The 21,145-nt window shown below is 37.3% G+C and overlaps 3 protein-coding genes across 4 annotated transcripts in view; all 3 read left to right on the top strand.

Annotated features, from left to right (window-relative positions):
* Window positions 1-2,535, top strand: part of LOC146321307 (chemerin-like receptor 1) — a 4,219-nt gene extending 1,684 nt beyond the window's left edge. Inside the window, exon 2 of the mRNA XM_084726428.1 lies at window positions 1,405-2,535. Coding sequence (XP_084582554.1) covers window positions 1,414-2,505 — 1,092 coding nt within the window. The 5' untranslated portion in view covers window positions 1,405-1,413 and the 3' untranslated portion in view covers window positions 2,506-2,535. The remainder of the gene's footprint in view (window positions 1-1,404) is intronic.
* A 3,183-nt stretch (window positions 2,536-5,718) lies between these two features.
* On the top strand, window positions 5,719-12,377 carry LOC146321306 (chemerin-like receptor 1). The gene is made up of 2 exons (XM_084726426.1): window positions 5,719-5,870; window positions 11,241-12,377. The coding sequence occupies exon 2, from the start codon at window positions 11,250-11,252 to the stop codon at window positions 12,354-12,356; it is 1,107 nt and encodes a 368-aa protein (XP_084582552.1). The 5' UTR covers window positions 5,719-5,870; window positions 11,241-11,249; the 3' UTR covers window positions 12,357-12,377.
* A 3,570-nt stretch (window positions 12,378-15,947) lies between these two features.
* LOC146321305 (chemerin-like receptor 1) lies at window positions 15,948-19,096 on the top strand. Of its 2 annotated transcripts, none has more exons than XM_084726424.1 (2): window positions 15,948-16,078; window positions 16,934-19,096. In XM_084726424.1, the coding sequence occupies exon 2, from the start codon at window positions 16,943-16,945 to the stop codon at window positions 18,059-18,061; it is 1,119 nt and encodes a 372-aa protein (XP_084582550.1). In that variant the 5' UTR covers window positions 15,948-16,078; window positions 16,934-16,942; the 3' UTR covers window positions 18,062-19,096. The 2 variants fall into 2 exon arrangements, with proteins under 2 accessions (XP_084582550.1, XP_084582551.1); XM_084726425.1 differs by having other exon boundaries at window positions 15,970-16,078; window positions 17,077-19,096.
* Window positions 19,097-21,145: the final 2,049 nt, after the last annotated feature.

Raw genomic sequence — 21,145 nt, 5'->3', positions numbered from 1 at the left:
GTATTTATTTAACATTTGATTTTAAAAACAGGCTTGTCTGTTTAAGCAATTGGCTCAACGCAAAGAAATAGAAGTATATGAGGAGGTGGAGAAGCGAGTGCTGATCGGGCTGCAGCTAAAATTAAAAATAAGGCTGATCCACAGAGGCCGAGGGGGGGGGATGTTCAATATAGACAGACGTGTCCTCTTCATAAATGTTATTATCATGAATCATATATTTGATTAAGTATTTAAATACTTAATTACTTAATGCTGATTGATCATAACTGCGAGGGAGGAGAGACGAGCTCCAGAGAGGAGGGAGGGAGGGGGAGCGATAGAGTGAAGTACCGACCGATATAAAAACTTTATTGATGATGAATCCTGATGTTACTGTACAGTTCTGTGGTTTGAACACTACAGTGAAAAACATATGTCTCTGGAAAGACTAAACTGACACACACTCGTGTCTTCCTCAAAACGTTTGTCACTGCACTGAATTGTTGTAAGTCATGATGAAGAGTCCAGATGCTGTCTCTCCTCTTCATCTCCTCAGTGTGTGTCAGTGTGTATTTGCTGTCTGCTGTTGTCTGACACATCCAACTGTCAGAGTGACAGTGATGCAAATAATCCTGCTGCCTTAATACAAAAACATATTGTGAATATCGTGCACCGTTAGACTGAGCTGAATAAAGATGAGGATTTTTCTCCTCAGGACAATATTTTATGAAAGAAATAAACCATTATTAACAATAATAATGGGAAATAAATAAACATACATATAAATAGAGACTTTTTCCTAAAATACTGCTGGTTCTGTGGTGCTTCAATTAACTTTTCTATTTTATGTTTTCAGTGTGTTTTGGTCTTAATATTAAATTGAGCAGGTCAGTATCTGTGCCTGATGGACTTGGGTTTGTCATGTTATTATTTGAGCATATTTTTTTTTATACCAAATACAGTGCCTTTGAGGGTTTCTGGACAATATATTTCATTGTTTTTGGTTACTGCATTTGATTTAATAAAGTTACATTTAAATTACATTTTAAACACTTGAAAAATATCCCTTTAATAAGTCTCACTAATATATATATATATATACATATATGTTTACACACACACATTTATATATGATGTCAATAATTATGTTGAATTTGAAGACAAGACTTGCAGAGGTGAAAATTCAAAACAGATGAACTTTACTACAACTTTACAACTTTGCAGTTCAAGATCCAATCATATCTTTGTGAACAGCATCTTCATAGATTACATATATATGTTTAGATATGTATAAGTATGTGTGCATATATTGTCTATAACACTAAAAATTAGTCTTTTCCATCATTTTAAAATTTTGGACTGTTATTAAAAAAGAGGAAAAGTAGGAAAAAAAGCTCATATTGTTTATTTATGTTATCCTTGCAGGTCTCAACAATGATGGAGATGAATGCTACCCCTTCCAATCACATCAATACAACTAATGCATCTGGAAATAAAGGCACTGACCAGTATGATCATCTGAAACAGTCTCTCCACATCATGTCTATTGTTGTGTACAGCCTGGCCTTTGTTTTTGGTGTGATCGGGAACGGACTGGTTATCTGGGTGACCGGGTTCAAGATGAAGAAAACTGTTAACACAGTTTGGTTCCTCAACCTCGCTGTGGCTGACTTCCTCTTCACAGCATTCCTGCCCCTGAGTGTGACATACCTGGCTCTGGGTTTCCACTGGCCTTTCAGCAAGTTCATGTGCAAACTGAACAACACTTTAATCCCCCTGAACATCTTTGCCAGTGTCTACATTCTGGTGGTGATCAGTGTGGACAGATGTGTGTCTGTGGTGTGGCCTGTCTGGGCTCAGAACCACCGAAGTGTACGCAAGGCGTCGTTTGTGTGTCTGTGTGTCTGGGTACTGGCTCTGATTTTCAGTGTTCCACACTTCATCTTCAGGGACACTATTTCAATCTCAAACTCCATAGTGTGCTTCGACAACTTTGAATTTCCTGATGACTTTAAAAGACTGTCTGAGCTGGGAAAATTTCGCCTAAAGATTATGTATATCACCCGTTTCTTCCTGGGATTTGTCATTCCCTTTACAGTCATTGTCTCCTGTTATGCTGTAATAATCCATCGTGTCCGGAAGAGCCACAAATTGTCCAACCAATCAGGTCGAGCCTTTAAGATTATCGCAGCTGTTATCATCACTTTTTTCCTGTGCTGGGCCCCTTATCACATCATGGTTCTAATTGAGATGGTGCGTTTCACGGCTGCTATTCAAACTAAGAAATTAGTTTATGTCATCATAGTCGGGATCCCCCTAACAACCAGCCTCGCCTTCATCAACAGTTGCTTGAACCCACTGCTGTATGTGTTCATGGGCCAAGATTTCAAGGATAAAGTCCGCAAATCCATCCTGAAAGCCCTGGAGACTGCCTTCCAGGAAGACGCTTCTGGGTCTCACACTTATTCAAAGTCAATGTACACCAGTCAGAGCAAAGACAGATCCAGTGTTGATACCGCCGTCTAAGATTGTTCATGACATGAACTGAAATCAACACAAGTGTGGGCAAAATGTATATATTTCATTTGACTTTTTGTGTTGGTTGTCTCAAGTCAAGCTGTAAATATCAGCCAGGTTGAATCATTTCAACATAAAATAGTTTGAATTTTACAGTTGGTTATTTTAACCAGGCTACACCAACACTGTCTGCATTCTGTTGGTAATATTTTGTGAAGCCTTTTGAGAAAAAACCTTTGTTGAACAAGGTAGCGGTTTAATGTTTTTGGCTACACAAAATCTAATCAGTCCTGTTGTTGGCTGCTCTTTGACCTACAGCAGTGTTTTCAGTCTTTAATACCCAGTGTGAACCAACCAGGATTTCAAGTTGAAAACTGCTTGATATTCAGTCTGAATATCTCAGACCGCTTTTCACCTTCTTTTCAGCTAAAATAATAGATAATATGTGGTTACAACATCAACGTGTCACAAACCACAAATTTCTTTAATCCTTCTTAAGATTTGTTCAGCTGTGGGTTGAAAGAGAAACGATGTTGATTATCTATCCATCAATCAATTTAAATGCAGGAGTACTGAAGTCATTTTACTGTTCAAGTTTTTTATTTCAATTCATAGAAAATGGAACCAAAATAAAAGTACTGCATTTATAATTTTGTATTTTTTGAGTGTACTGAGGTGTATTGGTGACAGCATTGACTACTCTGAGGTTTTATGCACTGGTACTTTCAGGTACATGACTCACCACATGAATTACCCTGAAAGTATGTTTCTTATATTGTACTGAGCACCTGAATGCCATCAGTCTACTTGGTTTCCTTCCATGTAGCGACACTATAAAAAGTGATGATTAGAAAGTGCTAAATAGTTATATTTTTGTATATATTGTGAGGAAAGGTTGATAAAGTCTATATCTCATTAAAAATATATATTACTATGAGCTTCCAGCTATATTGTTGTGATGTAGCAGTTATGATGTAGCAGCTGTTTCTTTAACTGAATATTACCACATGTGACATGAATCTGTCTATAAAAGCTTTATTCTTGATTGATTTGATTTTTATTTTCATTCCAAATGATGATGATGATGATGATGATGATTGTTATTGTGGCTTTTTGTTTTGTCAATATTTTTTATTATTAAAATTTTGACTTGACTGATTTCCACCAATTATGTGTCTTGAATCTCTTTTTCTATCATCACATTCTGATACATACTGGAGATGGAAGAAACTGTAAACTAATGTATGGAAGAGATTTTACTGAATAAATAATCTGCAATGTGAAACAGGCTTATACATTTCCCAAATTCTCCCTCACACCCAATTCAACCAGCTTCACCCCCCCCCCCCCCCACACACATATATCATAAAAGTTTAATTCTAATGAAAACAATGAAAACAATGAAAACAATGTAAATAATCATTTTATTTCTTCAGCCACTGTACACACACACACACACACACACACACACACACACACACATATATGTATGTATATATATATACACACATGAAGAAGAAATGCCAAATATTCCAATTTAATTATTTCCTCATTTATTTCCTGTTAATCATTAACCTCTCAATAAAAGCTTTATTCTAACGTAAACAATGTAAATAATCATTTTATTTTGTTTGCTGTTGTTGTTGTTTTGCCCTGAAGGTCCAATCTAAGAGTGGATAGATGATGATGACGATGATGATGATGATGTTGATAATGATGATGATGATGATGATGACGATGATGATGATGATGATGATGATGATGATGACGATGATGATGATGATGATGATGATGATGATGATGATGATGACGATGACGTTGATGATGATGATGATGATGATGATGATGATGATGTTGATGATGATGATGATGATGATGATGATGATGATGACTGTGGTTCTTGTTGTTACCATTATCTCTAATATTAAAATATTATTCAGACTTATCAAAAATAAAACCTGGTAGTCGCTCTTTATTTACTATACTGAAGAAGAAATATGTGCATGTGTCTATAACATACACAACTCATTTTCATTTTGATTTTATCTTATTTATCATTTATTTAGCCAGGAAGGTCCAGTCGAGATACAAGATTTCATCTTTCAGGCAGTCCTGATCAAGACAGCAGCATAAGCAATTTCACATTAAAAAATCCAGGTTAGAACACATACAACACATAAATGTGACACATCTAAAAAGTTATTATAACTAACAAGGAGACAATCACAGAATTTACTTTTCCTGGTCTGCTGTATATCATTGTCATTATGAACCTGTCCAGTAGAGAGAGCTGTTTTACCTGTCACATGCTTCTCAGATCAAATGTAATTTAGTGTTTTATGATAACCGTGAGGAAGGCCACATGCTGACCTGCATCAGAAACCAGCTTGATCAGCTCTGGGTGTGTTGGTTGGCTTCTAGATGGTCATGAAGGAGCCCAACCAGGATCTCTTCTCTTCAGCCACGTCATATGTGGCTCTGATGGTGAAGTATATTTCAGTGGAACAAATACCAAATAACAGAGACAAAGGTTTTTTATTGGTTAACTTAAGGAGCAAAGTGCAACTGATTACCGTACTGATTACACTTTACATAGTATAATTTATAGGGCTTAGCCTTATGTCATGTTCAGGCAGTGTTATGCTCTGTTTATGCAATCTAAAAGCAATACTATACATCAACATGAGCAGCCACATGCAGGCTTCTTCTGTTTATGATTCAGTCCTGTTTAACTGAATCTCTGTGGTTTGAAGATACGTTTCTCTCCTGTGTCACTATTTGTACTTTTAGGCATCTGCTTTATTTTACTGTCCCATGTTTGCTTTCAGCAGGATCGGAGTCAGGTAGATTAATGTTGATAAAAAACCAACAGATCCTGGTTTTTCTGCCTCATAAGAAAAAAACTTTTTGATAAAAAAAAAAAAACTGGGAACTTTCATTGAGAAGAAGTTTAAGAAATAAAATGTTCATTTACCATTTTACAGACACTCAACTAAAGACTGAGAAAAAACATATTTCTTAACTTATCAGTAATAGCAAACAGCAGCATCATAGTTCTCTCCAAATGTTAGAGAAAAATTGATCAAGATTGAAAAACAGGATGCTGACAGGAAAGAATGCACTGTCATCAACAAGACTTGTGCAATTACCCTTATACTGTATTAATATTCTGTGTGCATGTATGTGCATGCGTGTGTGTGTGTGTGTGTGTGTGTGTGTGTGTGTGTGTGTGTGTGTGTGTGTGTGTGTGTGTGGTTCCTCCTCAACATGGGTGGTGACTTCTTTAATACCAACATATATTACTCTATATCAATCATTCAGTTTGATTTCTTCTGCTGGATTCATCTTCGACCAAGTGGAGCGCTTTGAGAAAGGTATGTTACATTTGCTAGTCTCATAATTTGCTATTTTTATTTTAATTCAACAAAACGCCTCCTTGAATTTGAATAATATTGCAATGCATTAACAGAGTCAATACACTGATAATGACACTTGAGGAAAATGTTTATAGGCAACACACACAGACTAAACTGTAACATATGTCCCAATGATGAACACAAAAGGGTTAGTCTTTACATATAATCACATTATGACAATTATGAGGCAGGTGAAAATAAGAACAATCATAAGATGATAACAAATCTAGGTATGAATTTCTATATCGGTATTTCTATCTTATATACCCATATCTCAGGGGTATTCAACTAAAATTCAAAGGTCCAGTTAGAAAAACTTTCCTAAAGCAAAGGTCAGAACATCATAATGTATAACTTGCATTATGATTTAGTGATATATACTGAAGTATCCTAGTAGTTGTATCAACGTCTGACTGTCAAATCAAATAAAGAAAGTAAGATTCAAAAACATCTTGACAATATTTATTTTCACTTAACATTGAACTATACAGACATGCATTGCATGCAAAATAAATGAAATAGTTTTTGAAAAATTGTGCATCTTAAAATAAAGTGCTTCATTTTAGAAAAAATAAAATAAAGTGTAGCAACAGCTGGAATTTTCCTTTTTCTTTGTTAACCGTTTCACATCTTGACTAAACAGTCTCAACCAATTTTACAATAAATAAATAACAGTTGAACAGTTTTAAAGTTTGTCTTTCTTTCCCTCTTTTCCCACTCTCCCCACTTTGTGTTGTTCAGTGAGAGAACTGAGCTCCAGCTTGTCCTGCCACGATTTAAATGTGGGCTGCAATGGTCTAAGGTCCATTCTCATACACATGTGAGCCTGGAACGATGTTTACTTTTAATTATGTTCATTGTGGACAAAGCTGCCTCGCAGCTGTATGTGGAGCCAAACATGCTCAAGATGTACAGGGCTACTTTCCTCAGACCTGGGAAGGCTGTCTCGGAGACCATTTGGAGCCAGAAAGTGGCAGGATCAGTTCTTCCAAACTGCTTTTTCAAGGCCACGTCTGTGTACTTATTTTTCTCTGCAGTCTCTGTCTCTGTTCCTGTCCCTGTCTCGTGCTCACTCGTCTCTTCGTCTGTGTTTCTCTGTCTCTCGCTCGCTCACCTCTCCGTCTCCGGCTTAACTCACATGCAGCTGGTCTGTGCGTTTCCTGAAAACCAGCGCCGTATCAGTAAAAGTTGCGCCAGTTAAACATCCCGGCAAAATTTAAAATCCCTTAATAATTCACTTGTTATTGGTCCGGGTCCGTTTTGGACGGCGTTTAGGACCGTGGCCCACCTGTTAGTGAAACTGCTCAGTATTTATTTAACATTTGATTTTAAAAACAGGCAGTGGCGTAGATGACGTAGGGTTAGTGGGTTTTGTGGCCAAACTTTTTTTTTTATTAATTTTTTTAAATGTAATGTTGCCGCGGTTGACCCTCGCAGCGGCAGGTAGAACGGAGTGTAACGTCAGACTGGGTCACTGCATTTTGTTGCATATAAGGGGGGATACGAGCGACCCCTCCCAGTTTGAACTGATCCATGCGTCTATTGAATGTGATTGACTCAGCCGACGGTGACCGTTGTTTTTCTGGAAAAAAAGAAAGAAAAAAGCAAGCAAGGTAGAGGAGATTTGCAAAGATGCTGAAAAGAAAAAAGCCACCAGAAAAAGAGATGTGTGGTGCAGATAAGCGTAGGGCAAAAAAGAAAAAAAAAAAGTTAATTGAGGATGCGGCCAAATGCACGAAACTGACAGATCTCTTCCGTCGTGGTGGGAGCAGCCAGGCCAGTGACGACACGGGTCCGAGCAGCAGCACGGCCACAGCAGGTAAACAAGCACTGTCTGCTGTAACACGGCGCTATCATGATCTCAGACTTGAGACTAGGGTTGTCACAAGAACCGACACTACCGGTAATCTGAACGTGACCGAACCTGGATCCGCTCCAGCTGCTTGGTGTGGCCACAGCCACAGTTGAAGCCCATAAACATGACGCGTCATGTGTCTTTCTCCGGTCAGTTGTATGGGAACAAGACGCTCTGACGGTGGTGCGCATTTAGACCATAATACATCCATGGTTTGGAGCAGAGACAAAACAAACGTGTGTGAATATATAAAACGGAGCTGAAGAATGAAACAATAAGTTGGCAATAAAACAAGGCAGCTATTGCAATTTTAATCACTGTCATGGTCTATTCCTGGCTTACTTATTCCTTACTTTTTTGGCTTTTTTCTGTCCTCTATTCCAGTGTGCAATGTCAGGCCCCTTTGACCTCAAAACCCATGTGGAATACAGCCCAGTTACGCCACTGAAAACAGGCTTGTCTGTTTAAGCAACTGGCTAAACGCAAAGAAATAGAAGTATATGAGGAGGTGGAGAAGCGAGTGCTGATCGGGCTGCAGCTAAAAGTAAAAATAAGGCTGATGGTGGGGGGGTGTTCAATATAGACGTGCGTCCACTTGATACATAAAAAAAACTTTTTATGATCATGAATCATAAAGTTATGTGGCGCGTCATTTTTTACTTCATATAAGAAGGGAGGACAGACGAGCTCCAGAGAGGAGGGAGGGAGGGGGAGCGATAGAGTGAAGTACCGACCGATATAAAAACTTTATTGATGATGAATCCTGATGTTACTGTACAGTTCTGTGGTTTGAACACTACAGTTAAAAATATCTGTCTCTGGAAAGACTAAACTGACACACACTCGTGTCTTCCTCAAAACGTTTGTCACTGCACTGAATTGTTGTAAGTCATGATGAAGAGTCCAGATGCTGTCTCTCCTCTTCATCTCCTCGGTGTCCAAACATATTGGGAATATCGCGCACCGTTAGACTGAGCTGAATAAAGATGAGGATTTTTCTCCTCAGAGGACAATATTTTATGAAAGAAATAAACCATTATTAACAATAATAATGGTAAATAAATAAACATACATATAAATAGAGACTTTTTTCCTAAAATACTGCTGGTTCTGTGGTGCTTCAATTAACTTTTCTATTTATGTTTTCAGTGCGTTTTGGTCTTAATATTAAATTGAGCAGGTCAGTAATACAGTGCCTTTGAGAGTTTCTGGACAATATTTGTCATTGTTTTTGGTTACTGCATTTGATGTAATAAAGTTACATTTGAGTTACATTTTAAACACTTGAAAAATATCCCTTTAATATATGTGTCACTAATATATATATACACACACATTTATATATGATGTCAATAATTATGTTGAATTTGAAGACAAGACTTGCAGAGGTGAAAATACAAAACATGAACTTTACTGCAACTTTACAACTTTGCAGTTCCAATCATATCTTTGTGAACAGCATCTTCATAGATTACATATATATGTTTATATATGTATATGTATGTGTGCACACACACACACATATATATACACTTAAGCCCAAAATTATTCATACCCCTGTCAACTACAAGGGATTTCTTCATTTTTTCACTCACAAATTAGTATTTCACCTCAGTTTTTACTTAAATAGGACACAAAAGAAAGACTGAAGCCATAACCGATTTGTGTTTAGATAGAATGTGTAAATAAACATCTTTAACAGGGTGAAAACAAAAAATCACACTGTCCAAAATTATTCATACCCCAGTGATACAAAGACAGATAGCTACAGGATATTCAAACGAACCGTCGTCTCTGGGTCTAAAGTGTTTAATATTGTTCTCAATGTTGCTGAGTTGTTGTATTTTGTTTTTTAACCAGTTTTCAGACTATAAAAGTCGACTTGCTTGTGACATTTCAGTCATTTTCGAGTCAACACAAGACTTGCCATGGCAAAGACCAAAGAGCTCAGTGAGGACTTGAGAACACGCATAGTAAATGCCAAAAAGGAAGGGAAAGGGTACAAAAAAATTGCCAAACAATTTCAGGTGCCAGTAGCAACGGTGCAAAGCATCATCCAAAAGTACCAAAAATTTCACACGGTCAAAAACCTCAAAGGATGTGGCCGGAAGTCAATAGTGTCACTTCGGCTTGCCAGAAAGATCAAGCGGGATGTTGAAAACAATCCAAGGACTACTACCAAGGCTGTCCTGAAGGAACTGAGTTCAAGTGGTGTGACTCTATCAAGGCAGACACTCCAGCGGATACTGCACCAAAATGGCTTCTATGGACGTCAACCAAGAAAGACCCCCCTGCTTCAACCAAAGCATGTAAAAGCTTGTCTGACCTTTGCAAAAACCTACTTAAAGAAAGATGAAAGCTTCTGGTCGTCTGTTCTGTGGTCAGATGAAACAAAAATTGAGCTTTTTGGCCACAGATATGTGGCTTTCATCCGGCAAAAGAAGGGTGAAGCCTTTAAACCAAAGAACACAGTACCTACTGTTAAATATGGAGGTGGAAGCATCATGCTGTGGGGCTGCTTTTCAGCAAATGGGCCTGGCCACTTGGTTAAAGTGGAAGGAATCATGAGGAAAGAGCAGTACATCAAGATTCTTGAAGAAAACCTCAAGCAGGCAGCAGAGAACCTGAACCTGGGGGAGGTTCAGGTTCTCTGCTGCCTTGGACCTATCAGCAGGACAATGATCCGAAGCATACAGCCAAGGTGGTGAAGAAATGGTTCCAGGACAATGATATTAACGTTATGAAGTGGCCAAGTCAGAGTCCTGATTTAAACCCCATCGAAAACCTATGGATGGAGCTCAAGAAACGGGTGACAGCACGGAAACCCTCTAACCTCAAAGATCTGGAAACATTTGCAAAGGAGGAATGGTCCAGAATTCCTGCCGATACTTGCAAGAAGCTTGTGAGCAATTCTAAAAATCGTTTGGAGGCTGTAATAAAAAAATAAGGGGTATGCAACTGATTATTAAGACAGGGTATGAATAATTTTGGACAGTGTGATTTTTTGTTTTCACCCTGTTAAAGATGTTTATTTACACATTCTATCTAAACACAAATCGGTTATGGCTTCAGTCTTTCTTTTGTGTCCTATTTAAGTAAAAACTGAGGTGAAATACTAATTTGTGAGTGAAAAAATGAAGAAATCCCTTTTAGTTGACAGCGGTATGAATAATTTTGGGCTTAAGTGTATATGTATATATATATGTATATGTATATATAATGTCGATAATTATGTTGAACTTGATGTCAAGACTTGCAGAAGTGAAAATACAAAACAGACTTTACTACTTAACTTTACTACAACTTTACAACTTTGCAGTTCCAATCATATGTATATGTATGTGTGCATATATAAAACACTAAAAAGTAGTGTCTTTCATAATTTTAGCATTTTGGACTGTTATTGAAAAAGAAGGAAAGTAGGAAAAAGGGGGAAAAAAAGCTCATATTGTATTTTTATGTTATCCTTGCAGGTCTCAACAATGATGGAGATGAATGCTACCCCTTCCAATCACATCAGTACAACTGATGTATCTGGAGATAATGACACTGACTATTCCAACCAGTATGGTGATGTGGTATATCCTCTCCGCATCATGTCTCTTGTTGTGTACAGCCTGGCCTTTGTTTTTGGTGTGATCGGGAACGGACTGGTTATCTGGGTGACCGGGTTCAAGATGAAGAAAACTGTTAACACAGTTTGGTTCCTCAACCTCGCTGTGGCTGACTTCTTCTTCACAGCATTCCTGCCCCTGAGTGTGACATACCTGGCTCTGGATCTCCACTGGCCTTTTGGCAAGTTCATGTGCAAACTGCACAACACTTTAATCCCCCTGAACATCTTTGTCAGTGTCTACATTCTGGCGGTGATCAGTGTGGACAGATGTGTGTCTGTGGTGTGGCCCGTCTGGGCTCAGAACCACCGAAGTGTACGCAAGGCGTTGTTTGTGTGTCTGTGTGTCTGGGTACTGGCTCTGATTTCCAGTGTTCCATACTTCATCTTCAGGGACACTATTTCAGTACACTTTCAAGGTGAAGACTACATAGAGTGCTTCAACAACATTGCCCTTTCTGATGACTATGAAACACCGTCTGTACTAGAGCTGGGACAATTTCGCCTAAAGATTATGACTATCACCCGTTTCCTCTTGGGATTTGTCATTCCCTTTACAGTCATTGTCTCCTGTTATGCTGTAATAATCCATCGTGTCCGGAGGAACCAAAGATTGTCCAAGCAATCAGGTCGGACCTTTAAGATTATCGCAGCTGTTATCATCACTTTTTTCCTGTGCTGGGCCCCTTATCACATCATAGCTCTGATTGAGATGGTGCATCACACATCTGCTAATAAAACTCACACATTAGTTTATGTCATCACTGTCGGGATCCCCCTAACACGCTGGCTTGCCTTCATCAACAGTTGCTTGAACCCACTGCTGTATGTGTTCATGGGCCAATATTTCAAGGATAAAGTCCGCAAATCCATCCGGAAAGCCCTGGAGACTGCCTTCCAGGAAGACGCTTCTGGGTCTCACACAATGGACACCAGTCAGAGCAAAGACAGATCCAGTGTTAATACCGCCGTCTAAGACTGTCCATGACATGAACTGAAATCATATGTATATGTATGAAATGTATATATTTCATTTGACTTTTTGTGTTGGTTGTCTCAAGTCAAGCTGTAAATATCAGCCAGATTGAATCATTTCAACATAAAATAGTTTGAATTTTACAGTTGGTTATTTTAACTAGGCTACACCAACACTGTCTGCATTGTACTGATAGATGACATGTGGTCTTCATGAAGACGAAATTTAATCACATTTAAAGTTTCATATTTAATGTCATAAGTAGGGAAATCATCGTATTGGGAGAAATTATGTAAATCAATATAAAATGAGAAAGTGGTCTTACAATTATAGCCTAATTCACATATGTAAGTACACTCAACAAAAATAGAATGGCAACACTTTTGCTTTTGCTCACATTTTTGATGAATTGAAGTAAAAGCTCTAAGACCTCTTCTATGCACTCAAAAAGTTAATTTCTTTGAAATTTTGTTCACAGGTATGTTAAAATCTTACTTAGAGAGCACTGCTCTTTTAGAGATAATTCATCCGCTTAGCATGTATGGCATACAAATAGTATAGATATAGATATAGATGTATAGATAATTAAACACCATGATTATTACGCATTTAAAGCCACTCCAAAATGTGCAGTTTTAGAGTGGCCTTTCTCTGGCCGTCTCTGTATGCCACACACGTCAGGAGGATGCATTATCTTGGCAAAGTGCTCACAAACAATGATTTAACAGATTTCTGAGCAAAAGTTGAATTAAATAAACTTTTTGTGTATACAGAAGTGTTAGATCTTTCCCTTCAATTCATAAAAAAATGGGATCCAAAACAAAAGTGTTGCATTTATGATTTTGTTGAGTGTACTTACACACAGCACTTTCATCCAGGAGATGAATTTGAGTCCTTTTGTCCTCTGCCATTCAACTGAGAGTTATGGAAGTGGTTTCTTAGGCTCAAAAGTGACGATAGGCTATTATTCGCACATTGGAGACGGGGAAAAAAATCACTATAGCGAATTCTGGTGAAATATGGTCTAAATTTGAAAATTCAATTGACATTCTCTGGTAGACAGTGGGGAAAAAAATTCACTTTTGAGTCTATTTTGAACATGTTTTTACTGGTGATCATAATCATTTGTTCAACAGAAAGAAGCTCACTGGGTGGAGCTGAAGGAGATTGTGAAACACCATATCCTGGACCAAAGAACTCAGCAATCATTTCAAAACAGGTTTTACTTCAGCTTATGTTTAAATTTGTGTAACAAAAGCAAAACATGTTAACCAGTCAAGTCCTGGTTTATAGATCATAACTGCAGACTATATTAATTAATAAAAGGCTGACATGTCACCTAAATAACATAGTTGCATATAACATTGTATACCTATGTTACTCCAGACTACAGAATGGCGTAACCGTATGAAAATTTAACAGAATATATAATTGACAACCTAAAATATTCTTTCTGAGCCACTGCGGCTACAACGTTGTCCTTTTGGCCTTACAAACATATTAAAAATAAAAACTTTGCTTTAATTGTGACAACTGCTACTTTCTAACCAATATTCAAGGTTCTTAGGTATTTTCTGTGGTGAAATTCCCCAGGTGGTGTTGTCTGGCTTATTCTCCCTTCTCACCTTATTGACACCACCACTACTCTAACCAACCAGACAAACCAACCCTCATGTTGATTGAAGGTCAAGTTTAGTTTTTAGTTCACAAAACACTGCTGAAATTTCACCGATAAATTCCAATGATTACTGAGTTATTTGACCTGGAAGTGAATGCTGATTGTACCCTTTCCCACTGAAGACAAAAGCCAGATGTAGTAGGTGTTTCTCTGACTCACAAAACAGTGATTCAGAGAAATATTTTTATTTTCTGATTGTTTCACAGTCTTTATGTTCTAGACCAAAAAAAAATAGGCCCACACCTCCATATATGCCAAGTTTTGTGTGAATACTGCCGAAGCGATCCTCAGTCTGCTGTGTGTTTTTATGTGTGTAAAACTCTTTTTACAGCTCACAGAGAGAGAGAGAGAGCATTGGAAAGAGGCATAGATTGCAATCTAATCATTGGTCACAACATTTTCTACGAGTCCCGGCCTCAAAAAATGTTGTATTAAGTGATAATTATGCACCACTTTCAAACAGGCTGAAGTCCAGAGGTATCCTGAGCACAGCCAAGCATGAGAAAATAATAAAATACGAGCAGGGAGCAGGGTCTTTGTGGATAAACCACACACACTTCTAATGGAATATATGTGATGATTTAGAGGGATTATGTTTATGTAAGTGTATATGTCAAGTTTTTTGTTTTTGATTTTTGGAAAATGTTGCATATTATGCTTTTAAAATAAAGACATTGTAGGAACAAAAACTATGCTGCTAAAAGTCATCACTTACAACTGCAAGTGCATTGTGAGAATGTTTCAGTTAAGGCTAAACTGTAAAAGTGAATTCAGCTACTTGATAGTGTTGTGATATTTAAAAAAAAAAAAAAAACCTTGAAAATGGGCCAAAACAATCTAGAATATAAACATATAAAAATATAAATATATATGTATGTATGGAAATAATCAAGGATCAATGCCACAACACTAAAAAAAAACTCTGGAAAAACTCTGATTTCAGTGGTCTTGAGTTAGAAATGATGACAAGAATAAAGCCACTGGAGAGGAACAAAGTCAGCTGTAAAGACTTTATTGTGGTCTCTAAAACGGCAACACCAACAAACAGGGGTCGATCCTGGGATCAGACTGAATAGAGACACTCAGTACACCTTCTTATATACTGTTTGGAGACTCTAGAAAGTGTCCTCCTTTGTTTAACCATTCCACAGGTGGCTGACAGTTTGGAGCTCCAGGTCATTTTCAAATGAGTCAAATGGACATTATGTGCCAGCCTTAGGTCAGGGACTTTCCAATGGATATCTTTAAAATGAACAGAATAGCCATAAACAAAGTTTTTCTACGTACACACATGGCTACAACCCAATATCTGCTCAGGCATGCCGTTTACCTTGAGTGAAAAGCCGATGCTGTGGCTGCAATATCAAAGAGCTGCTGGTGTTTGGCTGAGCGTCTACTTAGTGTGTTGACTCCCACAGGACACATGAAAAATAATACACAGACAATGTCTCCATTCATATTGAGGAAGTCCACCTTTTAATGCTGTGCTATATTGTTATTAATTGGTTGGTTTAGAATTTGATGTGTGTGCTATTCTTCCGTGGGGTCACAAAACAAATTTAATGAAATCATAAAGTTAAATATTAGGAATGCAAGGATAAGTATGGTATTATTTGATGAGTTTGAACTGTGAAGTGACATTAGCAATGTTTATGGAAAAAATCTGTGGGCGATCAAACTTATTGCTAAACTTATCAGTAATGGCAAACTGCAGTGGCATGAGAGGTCTTTCGAAATTTTAGAGAAATCTTGATCAAGGCTGAAAAACAGGATGCTGACAGGAAGGAACGTAACCTTGCCAATCTAGTCTTATGCAACTGCCCAAATACTTTATCAATATTGTGTGTGTGTGTGTGTGTGTGTGTGTGTGTGTGTGTGTGTGCGTGTGTGTGTGTGTGTGTGTGTGTGTCTGTGTGTGTGTGTGTGGCTCCTCCTCAATGTGGACAGTGACTTCATTAATACCAACATAGTTGTCACAATTAATCATTCGGTTTGATTTCTTCTGCTGGATTTATATTCTACCAACTGGAGCGCTTTGAGAAAGGTATGTTACATTTGCTAGTCTCATAATTTTTTTTTTTTTTTTTTTTTTAATTCAACAAGGAAATTCATTCAACAAGAAGTTTACAAAATCAACCATCTGATTTGGGGTACAGATACCTCTTACCCTGAATTTGAATAATATTGCAACTATTTAAGATTATTTAAATAAGCCAAACTGGTTTATTTCACAGAGTTTGTTGCTTTTCTGGGTCAATAGTGATTTTAAAAACAAAAATACAGCTGCCGCAACTCATGGTCATGAAACTGTTCCCCTTTAAGGCTATGTGTGCCCTTCTGAGGCAACGCCCTGTCTTTCCAACAGTTTAATATACAATGTAAAAAATCACATAGGAATTTAGTGGAGTTAGCTAATCTTTTCTCTTTGACTTGATGTAAATATACATGTTTTATTTTTTCAGGTAATTAAACTTGAAATTTCTAGTATTTATTCTCAGAAGAGTTCAGAGCTAATAAACATGAGTTCTTCAATCTTTAAGTCTTTTGATTTGAAATGAGTTAAACAAATGGACTGTACAGAGTTCAATCAATCAAGTTTCTAAAGTTTCTAAAGACACATGATCAGCATATTAGCAGATTTCCCAGCATGAATGGTTTGACAGCTAAAACTCTCCCGAGACCTGTTTCTTTATGGGTTAAAGAAAAATATATGATGAAAACTTGTTGCTGTGTGTCTCTCATCCACTTTAAGATAAATTATGGTTGTTTGTTTTCCCAGTCAACACTAAAAAGTAGTCTCTTGCATCATTTTATCATTTTGAACTGTTATTGACATCTAAAATAGGAAAAAAAAGAAAAAAAATAGGGCTCATATTGTTTATTTATGTTATCCTTGCAGGTCTCAACAATGATGGAGATGAATGCTACCCCTTCCAATCACATCAATACAACTAATGCATCTGAAAATAATGGCACTGACTATTTCAACGAGTATGGTGATCTGGCATATTCTCTCCACATCATGTCTCTTGTTGTGTACAGCCTGGCCTTTGTTTTTGGTGTGATCGGGAACGGACTGGTTATCTGGGTGACCGGGTTCAAGATGAGGAAAACTGTTAACACAGTTTGGTTCCTCAACCTCGCTGTGGCTGACTTCCTCTTCACAGCATTCCTGCCCCTGAGTGTGACATACCTGGCTCTGGGTTTCCACTGGCCTTTCAGCAAGTTCATGTGCAAACTGAACAACACATTAACCTACCTGAACATCTTTGCCAGTGTCTACATTCTGGTGGTGATCAGTGTGGATAGATGTGTGTCTGTGGTGTGGCCCGTCTGGGCTCAGAACCACCGAAGTGTACGCAAGGCGTCGTTTGTGAGTCTGTGTGTCTGGGTACTGGCTCTGATTTTCAGTGTTCCATACTTCATCTTCAGGGACACTATTTCAGTACACTTTCAAGGTGAAGACTACATAGAGTGCTTCAACAACTTTGCCCTTTCTGATGACTATGAAACACCGTCTGTACTAGAGCTGGGACAATTTCGCCTAAAGATTATGAATATCACCCGTTTCCTCCTGGGATTTGTCATTCCCTTTACAGTCATTGTCTCCTGTTATGCTGTAATAATCCATCGTGTCCGGAAGAACAACAAATTGGCCAACCAATCAGGTCGAGCCTTTAAGATCATCGCAGCTGTTATCATCACTTTTTTCCTGTGCTGGGCCCCTTATCACATCATGGCTCTGATTGAGATGGTGCATCACACGTCTGCTAATCAAACTAACAAATTACGTTATGTCATCACTGTCGGGATCCCCCTAACAACCAGCCTCGCCTTCATCAACAGTTGCTTGAACCCACTGCTGTATGTGTTCATGGGCCAAGATTTCAAGGATAAAGTCCGCAAATCCATCCTGAAAGCCCTGGAGACTGCCTTCCAGGAAGACGCTTCTGGGTCTCACACTTATTCAAAGTCAATGGACACCAGTCAGAGCAAAGACAGATCCAGTGTTAATACCGCCGTCTAAGACTGTCCATGACATGAACTGAAATCAACACAAGTGTAAACAAAATGTATATATTTCATTTGACTTTTTGTGTTGGTTGTCTCAAGTCAAGCTGTAAATATCAGCCAGGTTGAATCATTTCAATATAAAATAGTTTGAATTTTACAGTTGGTTATTTTAACTAGGCTACACCAACACTGTCTGCATTCTGTTGATAATATTTTGTGAAGCCTTTTGAGAAAAAACCTTTGTTGAACAAGGTAGCGGTTTAATGTTTTTGGCTACACAAAATCTAATCAGTCCTGTTGTTGGCTGCTCTTTGACCTACAGCAGTGTTTTCAGTCTTTAATACCCAGTGTGAACCAACCAGGATTTCAAGTTGAAAACTGGTTGATATTCAGTCTGAATATCTCAGACCGCTTTTCACCTTCTTTTCAGCTAAAATAATAGATAATATGTGGTTACAACATCAACGTGTCACAAACCACAAATTTCTTTAATCCTTCTTAAGATTTGTTCAGCTGTGGGTTGAAAGAGAAACGATGTTGATTATCTATCCATCAATCAATTTAAATGCAGGAGTACTGAAGTCATTTTACTGTTCAAGTTTTTTATTTCAATTCATAGAAAATGGAACCAAAATAAAAGTACTGCATTTATAATTTTGTATTTTTTGAGTGTACTGAGGTGTATTGGTGACAGCATTGACTACTCTGAGGTTTTATGCACTGGTACTTTCAGGTACATGACTCACCACATGAATTACCCTGAAAGTATGTTTCTTATATTGTACTGAGCACCTGAATGCCATCAGTCTACTTGGTTTCCTTCCATGTAGCGACACTATAAAAAGTGATGATTAGAAAGTGCTAAATAGTTATATTTTTGTATATATTGTGTGGAAAGGTTGATAAAGTCTATATCTCATTAAAATATATATTACTATGAGCTTCCAGCTATATTGTTGTGATGTAGCAGTTATGATGTAGCAGCTGTTTCTTTAACTGAATATTACCACATGTGACATGAATCTGTCTATAAAAGCTTTATTCTTGATTGATTTGATTTTTATTTTCATTCCAAATGATGATGATGATGATGATGATGATGATGATGATGATGAAGATGATGATGATTGTTATTGTGGCTTTTTGTTTTGTCATTATTTTCCATTATTAAAATATAATTTTGACTTGACTGATTTCCACCCATTATGTGTCTTGAATCTCTTTTTCTATCATCACATTCTGATACATACTGGAGATGGAAGATACTTTTTGTTGCACATCATCTTTTAAATTATTTTCATAGATTCCATCCTCATTATCATATTCACTGACCAACAGAGGGCACTGTTCCATATATTTGAGTATAGGCCAGGTCACAGGGTAGTTTGATAAAGAGCACAGTGCCTTTCTTGCCAGAGAATACAGTAGTCTGTAAACTAATGTATGGAAGAGATTTTACTGAATAAATAATCTGCAATGTGAAACAGGTTTATAAATTTCCCAAATTCTCCCTCACACCCAACTCAACCAGCCACTGTTATCTATCATGTTTATTACAGTGACCTCTATGAACGCATTTAAAGTGAAAGTGACGTGGTCAGCTTAGAATAACTGAGTTTTCTATTAAATTAATCACAAGCCTGTTATTATGCTTACAGTAACAGCTGCATTGTATACTTGGCTTTGTTTGATCATTTGAACATTATTAGTAGTTTTTGGGGGGTGGGTAATCATTCAGTTTGATTCCTTCTGCTGGACTCATCTTTAACCAACTGGAGCACTTTGAGAAAGGTATGTTACCTTTGGTAGTCTCATAATTTGGTATTTTTATATTATTCCAACAAGGATATTCATTCATCAAGAAATTTACAAAAACAAATATCTGATTTGGGGTACAGATACCTCTAAACCTGAATTTGAATAATATTGCAACTAGTTAAGTTTAATTAAACAAGCTAAACCAATTTATTTCACAGAGTTTGTTGCTCTTTTGGGTCAATGATGATTAAAAAGAAAAACACAGTTAGGCTACTGTCAAATTGATAACTTTGCTGCAACTCATGGTCATGAAATTGTGTTTTCAGGTTATACATGCCTCAATTTGATGTGAATTTCATTCCATGGCAACGCCCTGTCCTTCTAACAGTTTAATATACACGGAAAAAAAAAAAAATCACACAGGAATTTAGCGGAATCAGCTAATCTTTTCTCATTTACTTAATGTCAATATACATGTTTTATTTTTTCAGGTAATTCAACTTAAAATTTCTAGTATTTATTTTCAGAAGAGTACAGAGCTAATAAACATGAGTTCTTCAATCTTTAAGTCTTTTGATTTGAAATGAGTTAAACAAATGTACTGTACAGAGTTCAATCAAACAGGGTTTTAAGCAAGTTCATTTCAACAGCATTGTTCCCAACTACAACTACTCAACTTCCCCTTCACACTCAACACTCAAGCAATCCCTGCAGGTGTCATCTCTTGTTCTCTTGGTATTGCAATTTCCTCTTTTGTTCTGCAAAGTCATTTTCACACAGAAAAACTCTTCTTCTTCTTCTTTCTTTTCTTGGTGCATTGAGAATAGATGCCATTGATCAGCAATGATTTACTGCATGTGGCACCACCAGAGAAACTGATTCAACACATCAACACATTCTTTGATAGAAAACTTGTTGCCGCGTGTCTCACATACAGTTTAAGATAATTCCCAACTACAACTACAACTACTCTATGTTTCTTTCTTTTTTTTTTCTTTCTTTTTTTCTTGGTGCATTGAGAATAGATGCCATTGATCAACAATGATTTACTGCATGTGGCAACACCAGAGAAACCAATTCAACACATCAGCACATTCTTTGACAGAAATTTATTTTATTGTATTTTTTTTTTTTTTTTACTCAAAGGGAGAGATAATTTAATATCAGACAAACACATAAGGTCAGTTAGTATAAGCTTTTTATGTAAAATAATAGCAACAATTAATACTACCTGACTTGGTTTAAAGTATTGGCACTTGTTTATTACAGTCTTTCTTCATGATATTCCTGGACCAGCAGGTGGAACTGTTTCATGCATTTAGGTAAACTCTGGTCAGGG

The sequence above is a fragment of the Lutjanus erythropterus genome, chromosome 9 (genome assembly GCF_056507025.1).
Source record: "Lutjanus erythropterus isolate fLutEry1 chromosome 9, fLutEry1.hap2, whole genome shotgun sequence".
Lineage (NCBI taxonomy): Eukaryota > Metazoa > Chordata > Actinopteri > Lutjaniformes > Lutjanidae > Lutjanus > Lutjanus erythropterus.
The sequence above is the reverse complement of the archived record's forward strand: the minus strand, read 5'-3'. Positions and strand labels throughout refer to the sequence as shown.